The sequence below is a fragment of the Xyrauchen texanus genome, chromosome 6, assembly GCF_025860055.1.
Source record: "Xyrauchen texanus isolate HMW12.3.18 chromosome 6, RBS_HiC_50CHRs, whole genome shotgun sequence".
NCBI classification, from domain to species: domain Eukaryota; kingdom Metazoa; phylum Chordata; class Actinopteri; order Cypriniformes; family Catostomidae; genus Xyrauchen; species Xyrauchen texanus.
In genome coordinates this window covers 26,411,451-26,423,711 of record NC_068281.1, presented here as the reverse complement: position 1 = coordinate 26,423,711, position 12,261 = coordinate 26,411,451, and the positions used below count along the sequence as shown (strand labels likewise).

The 12,261-nt window shown below is 36.0% G+C and overlaps 1 protein-coding gene across 1 annotated transcript; it reads left to right on the top strand.

The window, feature by feature from the left end:
• The first annotated feature begins 7,135 nt into the window (after positions 1 to 7,135).
• On the top strand, positions 7,136 to 8,936 carry LOC127645587 (type-1 angiotensin II receptor-like). The gene is made up of 2 exons (XM_052129248.1): positions 7,136 to 7,248; positions 7,574 to 8,936. The coding sequence occupies exon 2, from the start codon at positions 7,638 to 7,640 to the stop codon at positions 8,715 to 8,717; it is 1,080 nt and encodes a 359-aa protein (XP_051985208.1). The 5' UTR covers positions 7,136 to 7,248; positions 7,574 to 7,637; the 3' UTR covers positions 8,718 to 8,936.
• The last annotated feature ends 3,325 nt before the right edge of the window (positions 8,937 to 12,261 follow it).

The window sequence follows — 12,261 nt, the reverse complement described above, 5'->3', positions numbered from 1 at the left end:
TTATGATAGGATCGTGATTGGATCACTAGAACCACATTCAGAGGTAGTCAAGGACAGATTCTGACCACATTTAAAGTAGGTGTAAATGCAAATGTGTTTTCATTATCTGGACACAAATTCATAAATAAATAATAATGTAATGAGGTTACGCTACTGTCATTCATTGTTGTAGTGCTGTGTTATGATTTCTTGCCTTGTTTATTCTGCAATTGCAATGTGAAGAAACACAATAGAGTCTGCTGTCTTACAATTTTGTTACCCGAACAATGAACAATATCCCATGAATTATTCCATTGGAATACACTGGAATATCTCGTCTCTTTCCTCAAATACCAACTTGCTAGCATAAACAAAAACATACTCAGTGCATCTTTATTGTTATACTATAAATACGACTTAAAATAACTACAATTTCTTTTTAAAACAAATAATACTGATCACTTGGTCACAAATTATGACTTTAAGTGGTAGCTTCTGTTTTACAGCAGAACTGGTCGAGTTCAACATTAAATAAATACAACAACAAACATTTTGTAACTCTTCTAGAGTCAAACATTGGTCAGTTCCTTGTGCTCCCACTCCCAGTCCCCAATACGACGCTGGATGTCTGACCCCTGGGCTTTTTTATATTCTCAGACTCTAAACTTTATGATAACTGACAATGATAGGGCCTTGTGAGACTAAAAACACAAAATATGTTCTTGTTATAAATAAACTTTACTGGTGATTCCCTTCTTTGGGATTTCAAACAGACTTTAGATATTGTTTAAGCATGAAACCTTTAACTTTGTTATTGACCACTGTATTACAAAAAAATGTAAATAAAAAAAATAAATAAAATTGATATTGTATTCTCACAGCTTGATTTACCGCTCTTTATACTGGAGATGAAGTGTGTTTCTTCCCTGGTGTTTTATTCTTCAAATCTTCAACCACAAATTAGTTTGTAGTAATACATTGGTGTGTGAATGTGAGTGTGAATGGGTGATTGGGACACAGTGTAAAGCGCTTTGGTAACCTCTAAGGTTAATAAAAAAGCGCTATATAAGTGCAGACATTTACCATTTACCATTCAAAATGAAAGCAGAAAGTTATACAAATAATATTTGAAATATATCCTCATTAAAGCAAATCCATTTAGTTAGTCCTCTCATCTGCTTTTTAGAGTGTTCATTGAGGTCTGTACATGATGTCTGTCTTTAAGCCAGCATACCTGTCTTAGTAAGTTTAGTGCAAATAAATGGCAAAGTTTGGTAAGTGGCATGAAAAAGCCTGAATCTCTCATGTCCTCACTGAGAAAGGAAGAGTGAGTGATTAGGGAAGATATTCCGGGCAACACTGACTGTGAGACGAGAGCTCTGCTCTTCATCAAAATTCCTCAGCAGGTGTTGAGTTTATACTTGATAGTGAAAAGCAATCAACTAAATCAAACTCTTTAAAACAAAGTCTGCAGACTGCTTGCTTCATGGGAATGCTTGTGAGCTATTATACAGTACAGCAGTGGGCCAAACTTGTATTAGACTTAGTATTAGAATGTGTACCCATGAGAACCACTTTATCCTTGCCCTACTGTGACAGCCTTTAAGTGTGACTGTACTGTACTGTAAAATGAATGCTGTGTTATTCGGGATGTTTTTCTCATGAAAGTGATTCAGGTCAGCAGTGTCAGCAGAGGAGAAAGGTCACGAATTAGAGACTGACTCATGTGAAATGTTTGACTAATATTGACCAAAGTCACAAGCTGGCAATGAGGTAAATCAAGGCAAATGCTTTCTATATTCTGATTAAAGGGATAGGTTACCCAAAAATGAAAATTCTCTCATCATTTACTGACCCTTATGGCATCCCAGTATGACTTTCTTTCTTCAGCAGGACACAAACAAAGAGTTTTAGAAGAATATCTATGTAGGTCCATACGGTGAAAGTGAAAGCTCCAAATCCATGTAAGGGCAACATAAAAGTATTCCAGACAACTTGGGTTGTTAAATCCACATTCTGAAGTGATATGATAGGTGTGGGTAAGAAACAGGTCAATATATGAGATACCCTGGGATGCCATGATGGTAAGTAAATCATGAGAGAATTTTTATTATTGGCTGAAATATCCCTTTAATTTAAAAATCTAAAAAACAGGCTGGTTTTAAACCTCATCAGACTGTTGGACTTGAGAAATAATGCAATATAGGAAAGATGAGTTACAATATTTTTTGTTTTTTTATGTCTTAAACTTTTACATAATATTCCCATATTTATCTGTTGTAATAATTATGCCAAAACTGTTTAAAAAGAATCTGATAATTCAGATGATGCCAGTTCTGTCATTTAACATTCATTAACATGATCTCAAATCAACTTAGAAACTACAATATATGTGAAATTTTACCCTATATATATTTTTTGTCCCATAAATCCTTTTTTATTTATCCACAGAGACTTTATTTCCCCTGTAGCTAATCTGAAATTGGTTAACTGGTCCAACTGATGTCACTACTCACCCCGTGTTACAATTCTCTGTGGTCTACACTTCATACTGTATGTATTTTCTAAGATCGTTTGGTTATTAGCATCATTAGGATGGATGTGTTTTTGTGGGGACAACAGGAAACACATCAGTAGGTATGCAAACAAACAAACTGAAAACTCCCTGAGGAGTTTATGGCATGTTTGGTTTTTGCTTTGCATCAAGATGGCCATGTTGATATAGCTGTAGACAGACTATAGTGTTCTCTGGGGTAAAACTGCATGGGAATTAGAGCTGTGAAATTTGAACCATTATAGCTCATTAGATTTCTGCTCAAGACCCACTCACACTCACAGTATATGTTAAAGAAAATCTCTTAGTGTCCTCTATTCATGTGCACAAACATCACAAGTACCGGTAGTCATGCCAGCACAACAGTGTTTTCCTCTGTGGTTACATTAAATCTGCAGTTGGAAGCTCACTAACAGTCATTTTATTGGGTTACTTTACATTTTTAATATACTTCAAGTCAATAGATTGTTTAACACCAGTTAGCATTAGACAACAAGCACTACTTTCATACTAAATGCAAGATTTGATATAAACATCTGATCAATGTCAGATTACTAATAGTCATGTTGCTCTTTAACATTAACCCAAACAAACAGTACAGATGGAACAAATATCCTTTATAATGGCAGAGGGGGAACTGCAGACATCACCTTCCAAACTACTCCCCGAAGGCAACATTAACTTTTAAGCTCATGAGTGTATTGAATTAGTCTCTTATTGATGGAGCAACAAGAAATCCGGTTACCATGAGACTTATAAACCACACTCCCTGTCTCTGAATAATCCTTTTGTGTTAATAAAAAAACAATATGGCAATATTTATTGTTTCTTTTTGGAGGACAAAATCCTTATGGTGTGGCCTGTATTGTGTGTTATAAACCATACTCAATGATATACGGTCTCTTACTTAGGCTACTCAACTGACTTGGGCTCTCAGAAGTGGCTTAGGTTCCTTCTAGTATTATTTATTTTCCTAATACATACATTAGAGCAGTGTTTTGCATCCTTTTTTGTCTTACCACAGCCCCATCAGAAAGACTAAATTTCTCATTCATTGACTCTAAACCCAAAATATGTTTCTTTTAAATTATACTGGAGATCATTAATCATTCATATTAATCAAATGGTCTTTATTACAATGACTCTGAAAAACAACTGACTATGAGTAAAACACCAAGTAGCTTTCTCTCCCTTTAACGAGACACCCGAGCTTTTTTATCTTTCATAAGGTTTGACATGTCAGGGGACAATTGTATTTAAAGGCTAAAGTGTGCGTGAGATGAGTAAAGTGCACTGCAGAAATCTTTATACAGTATACAGCACGTATATTTTATACAAGAGTAATCCAAACTATTTTGCGAATTAAATAGTTCAATGCAACAATTACAATATTACTATATTATAACTATAGCTTCCATGGCACACACATGTTGCACCGGACATCCTTGTAATGCTTTTAAAAGGAACTAATTAGCTTTAATGTGTTTACTACAAAAAAGAGATTATTTGTGATTCAGTAGCCCTAATATCCTATTTTACAACATATACTGTAATTTTTGCTTTGTAGGTTTAGCAAAGCAAAATCAAAGTATTTCCAAGTACTGGAAGGGTGCATACCCTGTTTGGGAATCACTGAATTATCTAATATCTAATCATTCTTATCTAATAATTCTCCATATGTTCTTATGGAACTATGTGCCATAGTTCGGGTTCAATACAAGTTAAACTCAATCGACAGCATTTGTGCCGTAATATTGATTACCACAAAAACATTTTTTGACTTGCCCCTCCTTTTCTTAAAAAAAAAAAAAGAAGCAAAAATCTATGTTACAGTAAGACACTTACAATGTAAGTGAATGGGGCCAGTTTTTGAAAGTAAAAATACTCACTTTTTTCAAATCTAAAGCCACAAGACAGAAACAATATTCATGTAGACATGATTTTAGTGTGATAAAATCACTTACTAAACTTCTGTGTAAAGTTATAGCCAATTTTATAACTTCATTGCCATGACGATGTAATGTCAACAAACCCTGAAATGACTGTAAAAATTATGACTTTAAATAATTATACAGCTCAAATAATACCTGATTTTTAACAGAAGAATTAATGTAAGTGATTGTTTTTCAATTATAAGCTTCACGTTTCTGCCTATAAACCCTCCAAAAATGGCTCCAATCACTTTCATTGTTCCCATTCACTTTCATTGTAAGTGCCTCACTGTAACCTCGATTTAAGAAAAGGAAGGATGAGTCAAAATAAATGTTTGTGGTAATCAACATTACGTCACAAATGCTGTCAACTGAGCTTAACTTGTATTGAAGCCAGAACATTCCTTTAATGTGAAGTTTCCATGCCATGACAAATGTAAATTTTTGGTACAAAATAGCTGTATAAGCGGAATAGATTGGCATGACCAGATCAGACCCCGTGTCAAACAAATTACTTTCAGCTTTGACATCACAACATGTTTTATGTGCTCGACCTTTAGCAATGAAAAACTTGCTGCCTTGACTGACTGTATAAGGAACGAGATGAAAGACCAGCAGATAAATTCTGCAATGATGCACCAGATGGAATTGCCCATGGGAGCTCAGAGTAAAACATACACCATGTTCCCAGAAGAACAATAGCAGTCACTTAGCAAATAAGATTTATGTCATTTTAAAAGAAACTATTTGGAAAAATGTCCATGGATATATTTGTGCTTTGGAACAATATGTTCAAACAATTGTGGGAGAAAAACAATTTTAAATAATAATTATGAACTACACAAATGCATTGAATTTATTCCATTACAAATGGCACCTTATTTGATTATAAAGCAAAAGATATCAGTGAATCTCAGTGAAGCCTCTCCTGCATGGTCTCTCTCAACCTGGACATCAACATAATGTACAGAAGGTTTCCCCTGCTGCTTTATGAAAGAGCCTGTATATAGAGATTCATTGCACAGGTTTAATAGCTTAGCCTCGATGCCCTGAATGATATGCATTAATATAAAGGCATCAAACTGAATGATTTAAATGTTGTCAAGCTACCAGCCCGATGTGTGCCATTTTTTGTGATGTGCTCAAAGCTTGGATAATGGGTTTTATGCTAATAAGCAGAAGCAGCTCTGCATTTTGTATAATGTAATTTGACAGAACAAATCAGTCCATTGAATGAACACAAAAGAATGTTTACAATCGTGTGGGAAAAAAAAGTACATTACATGTTTCATTTTCAAGAGAAAAAGGTGGTCAAATAAATTATGAGAAATCTGTCTGCGCCCTCAAGGGTCTTTCTCTCCCCTCTCTCTTGCTCCTATGACCATGGATGTATCCAGCCCCTGCAGTACAGCCCCTGCTGTGGGTTGTAGGACTATGGGAGAGGATATAAGAGGGGCGTTGTGGATATGCACTGGGCACTCTTTCATAACTGGGAGTCAAGACGGACCTCTGAAAGCCTTAGTTTGGACTTGGAATTGACGTGTCTGGGTGTGACCTTCACTAAAGGTAAAAAGAAAAGGCTTATATTTTATGCAAATAATAGATAAGGCATTTCAATTGGAATATAGGAAAAATAACTATAATCAATTTAGATAATAAAGCTTGTGGCTTGATCTTTATACATACCACTTTTTTGAATCAATATTTACTATGCACTGTATTATTTCATTTATTTAACTTATTCTATTTTTATCTCCAAAAAAATTGTCTCTCCAGACACTAACCCACCACTGATACATTTCAAACAATCTTCACGTGTGTAGCTCAACACATTAAGGTTCTCTGTCAAGGTAAGCTCAAGCTCTTTTATATTAGTGTGACTTAGTGCATAGACTGCCTAAGTGCATAGACTTTCTTCATCTAGCTGGTCATATCCATCATTTCTAGGAAGTACAGAGAATTGTTTAGACCCTCAAAATAAAAATTATTGAAAACAAAAATATATCCCTTATCAGTATGACTAATTACAGTATTCTTATCAGACATTACTTCCTGAGTAACAACGGATGTCTGATAAGCGTATTAAAATAGGTTTATTATATTGGTATTCTAGAGTGATATTCTAAAGACATGAACCTTGGAATGCGATGATATATGTGATTGTTTCTTGACTTGACACTAGAGAACTCCATTCCTGTGTCGGCCTATATATGGCTAGTCTTATTATGAAAACAATGAAATAACAGCTCTAGCATAGCAATTTTAAATTCTAATACCTTAAGATAAATATTTCAGAAATTAATTTAAATGTCTAAGCAATTGTTTATTGGAAGTAGAGCTAAAAGATACAATTATAAATGAACACTGCAAAAAATGTAGTTAAAATTATAATCAAAAACAATTGTTCCCTTTGAATCAAGTTCTTTTTTTCTTATCCCACTGGCAAATATTTTTTCTTTTCTTTTACTTTACAAAAATTTGTAAGATATCTCTAAATAAAAGACTAAATATCTGATGTAATTTTGCTTCTCAGTTAAATTAATCTTGTTTTCAGAATGTTTTGATTTTTTTTTTGTACTGGAAAAGAAGACAAAATACTAAGCAAGAAATTTATTTATTTTTTGCAGTAACTCTTTTCTTTGCTCTGATGGTGAGAATTCAACGTTTATAAGAGAAGACAAGCGAGAAACACGTTTGACCTTTAGGAGAGGTCAGAAGTTCACCCAAGAGAGGCAGCCTGCTCTTTTTCCATTTTGGTGTAGTTGTGGGAGCAATTTTAAGAGGGTAACTAGCCTTAATTCTCACAGTTGTACATAAATCATTTGCCTTTTTTCTGGATTTCATATGGCCTGGAGCTTTTGGGATTGATAAATAGGAAAGTGTTAAACAGTTGATCAAGTCTAACTGGATGATACAAATTCAAATGCAATTTAATTTCTCTTATACATAATCCATGATCAACAAGCCAAACAAACATAATACAAGCATGAAGACATCTGGTGTTTATTGTTGGTATTGTACTTCCAAATAATAATCAAAAAGCTCTTGCTTTTGAGTCAAACGTTTACAGAAAATGCATCTAACCATTTCTTTCCACTCTGTTTTACAGTGCTTCCTTAGTGATGCAACTCTTTTGGCTGTGAAACTGAGGGTTTGTGTGACAAATATAATAAATGGAAAACTTAACAACTGACCCTCCCATGGGACTCAATCTTAAATGCAACATGACTGGGAACCACAACTACATCTTCACATTAATCCCAGTGGTCTACAGCTGCAACTTCATTATTGGAATGTTAGGCAACAGCATGGTGGTAGCTGTCATCTACTTCTGTTTGAAACTTAAGACTGTTGCCAACATATTTGTTTTGAACTTAGCTGTTTCAGACCTGACTTTCCTCCTCACCCTGCCCATTTGGGCCATATACACTGCAACAGGCTACCAGTGGCCCTTCAGCGGGAGCTTCCTATGCAAAGCTATTGCCAGTATGGCCCTCCTTAATTTATATACAAGCATTTTCCTCCTAACTGCTCTCAGCATTGACCGCTATCTGGCCATTGTCCACCCAGTCCAGTCCCGACAGTGCCGGACATTGGACTATGCTCGTGTGACGTGTGTTGCAATTTGGGTAGGGGCTTTGTTTCTGAGTCTGCCCACAGCTGTTGTCCGGAGGACCCACTTGATCAAGCATATCAATGTAACTGTATGTGGCATCCTGGACAAAGAAGAACATCGCAATATGCTGGTTGCTCTCAGTCTGATGAAGAGTGTGCTTGGGTTCGTTCTGCCCTTAACCATCATCCTCACATGCTACTGTCTGATTGGTAGGGCTCTGCTCAAAGCACGGGACATTCAAAGAAATTCAAAGTCAAATGGGGATGAGGTGTTGAGCATGCTAGCTGTTGCTGTGCTGTCGTTTTTCCTGTGCTGGATACCTCATCAGATCTTCAGCTTCATTGACATGCTTTTTCTGCTTAAAGTGATCACCAACTGTAATGTCATTGAAATCATTGACACTGGAATGCCTTTCACCATATGCATTGCCTATTTCAACAGCTGTATGAACCCCATCCTTTATGGTTTCGTTGGGAAGAACTTCCGCAGGAGCTTGCTCAAGCTGCTGAGTTGCTCTTCAACGTCTGTTGCCTCTCATCCCAATCTGAGTACCAAGATGAGCTCTCTCTCTTATCGAGCCTCAGAGTCAGTCCACCTCTCCATCATTAAAACATCCTCACTACCTCAAGCCACATGATCAAAGCAACAACAACAACAACAACAACAAAAACCAGTCTGGAAATGATGGAATCCAATTGAATCATTTTCTAAACTATTACTCACTGTCTCTTGTTATGTATGACTTGAATGGGAATAAAATGTTCTTCATTCATCCATTTCTTTCAAGGTACTGTGTGAAGAGATGTGTAAATGCACATGAAATATTTCATTATTTACAAGTCTTAGTACAGTTTATGCAACATCAGATAAAAATTACAGTGCAAGATCATCCTGTCTTGCACTGTAATTGATTCATCCTTCCCTGCAATGGAGACTAAAGCATAGTTAAATAAAATGTATTTGTACAGTGCTTATCACAATAGATATTTTTTCAGAGGAGTTTTACAAAATCATGCCTTAATGTCTTAAGTGAGCAAGACAAATATGACTGTGGCAAGGAAGAAAAGGCCCTAAATAAATCGTTTTTCACCAAAATGATTCTGTTTAATGTACAGCAACCTTCTTAACCCCAAATGTGCGATCCATAGGAATCCCTTTTGTGTCTTTTAGTTGTATTGATTAGGTTGTTTTATGGGGCCTAATAATTCTCACTTTGATCACCACTGTTAATTTTTTGTCTTGACACACATTATTATTTAATTAAAACTACTTTAGCTTTCTTCCACCACTCTGGCATTTCGTAGCCTGTGCTACTAAAACAAATCTTGGTTGGCCAGTTATGTTTGGTAAACACTGTTTATTATGTATTTTTTCAAAGTCATGTGGCAATGTTTTTGCTCTACATATATACACATGAGTCTAAAAATGTGTACTGCTGTTAAGTACTGTCTGTTAATGCAAAAACATAAAATAAATGTAATAAATTAATATTGACAGCCTCAATCTCAAATTAATTTTAGAAGTAAATATGTACTTATTAGGGTGACCAGATTCCTGCTTTTGGGAAACGGGACAGCCCCCTCCCAGCAAAAATGACCTCAGATCAATGCGAAGTAGAGGGTGCATCTTCATTTGTAACTGCTGTCACCTATTTTCCGCTGGCAACAATTTTTCTGTTACACTGAGTCGAGATTTATCCGGTGCCCATGCTGCGTTCGTTAATAAGAACACACGCTCCACATATGCAGATGTCCCAGGGAGGCATAAAACAAACTCCACAACCTTGGCTAAGACTCCGAAATTGATGGTCTTGCTCACCAGCTCACAAAAAAAAACCTGACCATCTCGCAGACACGGTCGTCTTGTTCATGTTCCAATCAGTGATGCGACGAGTGATGATGTTTTTCACGCAATCCGTCAATCAAACTCAGAGCGGGGGTTCTGAATCAGAAGTGTTCGAGGCTTCTCTGAATGTCTCTGGGATGTCTCTCAATAGGGCCAACTCAAGTTTTTCTGTGTTTTCCAATGAGCAGCTCCCATTTTGGAGGTAATCCACCGATGCTGAGTTAAAAGTGCACAAAATAAATCATCCGTTCGTATGTCACCAGCTTCAACCATGATATCCTGCAAGACTTTTCTCAGGTCATGAATGTGCAAATTGTGGCCGTTCACAACAGAATAAGAAAAAAGTCCTTCACTTGAGTGCACATTGTCAGATTCTGAAATTTGCTTCACTAAAAATGGCTAACACTTGGTGTGGCGAACTTTTATCAGCGTCCACATGCTTTTTTGTATGAACGTTCTGCACGTGGGTGCGGCCTTCATGGGCGATGGAAAAGCGAGCTCCACAAATCTCACTCCTCACTTTACTAGGCTCTGTCTGTGACTCCTTTTTTATTAATGTAAACTGTTTTTGAAGATCCTAATTAAATGTATACATGTACGCTTCTTTGACATTTTCCAGCCGCAATTCCATCTGTGTGCTCTTTCAAACGGACACTTCGATCGGTTCACTAACTGGACGTCTAATGATAGGAGATTGTGATATTTTGGGATATACAAATCATGTACTTCAAATAATGCAATTTTATTGATTTTACAAGCATATCCTTTGCTACCTTTGATTAGAATACTCACGTGACTGAGAAAGCCGCAAAGGCGAGAGGGGAAATACGGGACAAAACACGATTTTCTAAGTTTTTTTTCCCCCCTGTTCGGGTATGAGAGTCAAATTGGTGCAATTCGAATGAGCACCTGTGACAGTGTTATTTGTAGTTGTAGATCATACATGTGTATCAGTAAATTTGAAGTCACAGAGAAATGTATTTTAAGAGTTGCAAGCTTGCAGATTTTTGCTACAACACAACAGTTACACCTTCTCAAATTCTTCAATGCATGTGCACACATCCTTTTCTAATCACAAATTAAGAAACTCATACGCTCACATTTTTGCTGTTCCAGTAAATGGTGCAAAACACATTCACACATATTGTGTTGTGTTTGTGGGACATTTACATTTATTCATTTGGCAGCGCTTTTATCCAACACGACAGAGCTCTTATTACAGGGACAACCCCCCGGTGCCTTGCTTAATGACACAATGGTGGTGGCTGTGGGGATCGAACCAGCGACCTTCTGATTAACAGTAGAGAAGAAAAAAAAATCTACAAGCTTGCAACTCTTAAAATAAATTTCTCTGTGACTTCAAATGTACTGATACACATGTGTGGCTAATCTCTACAACTACAAATAACACTGTCACAGGTGCTATTTGATTTGCTCCAAAATTAACTTCATATAGCGCGATGATGTGCTAGTTGATCTATAATCCTCTAGTGGATTTTGGTGACGTAGTGGATTTACAGTGGATGAAGTCATTATTACTTAGTACTTAGTAGTTTACACTGAAACATTTGTTTAATATAGCTTAGCTCTTAAAAATGGTCATACGAACTATTGTTTTTCTCTTCACCCACAGAAAACAAATATATAACTTAAGCATGTACTCCTCACTATAATGTGCTCCTCATTTTAACATCTCCGCTGTACATAAATACCATGGTGTGAAATATTTGTATGCATGTAGTGGTAAAACTTACATGGAAGTATGCAAAAGTGAAATTAAAGTGAATCTGGAGCTTTGAATACCGTTACTAAGGTTAAAAAGGCGCTATATAAGTGCAGACCATTTAGGTTTATTTAATTTTTTTTTTGTTGAATGTTCTAAGCAATAAAAAAATAAATAATAAAAAAAAGCTACCCAGGCTCATAAGTTCTTAGTTGAAGTGGAGTACTTGGTTAAATATTTAAGATTGCTCATGAATAAGAAATGTTCTTCTTTTTTAAGATATTATGATGGAATTTTTGTATGTGCCGTGAAGCAGGACAAATATTACGTTTTTATTTTGTATTTTTTTCTTCTATTATCAATGCCTTTTTGTATTTGCAGTTATAATTATGCAATTTATAACCTTTTTGCTTTCTCAATAAAAAAATTAACACTTCGAATGCGACCTACTTGAGGTGTATCCTTCGTGGGCACTCACAGCCCACAATTCTTCGCTTCAACGGAAATGTCTAAAAAAAATGACGCCAATTTGCCCGTAAATATGATGTTTAAACGCAAGGAATGTTAATTCCCAAGCTGAAGTACCTCAGGGTGCTAAATACATAATAGGTAT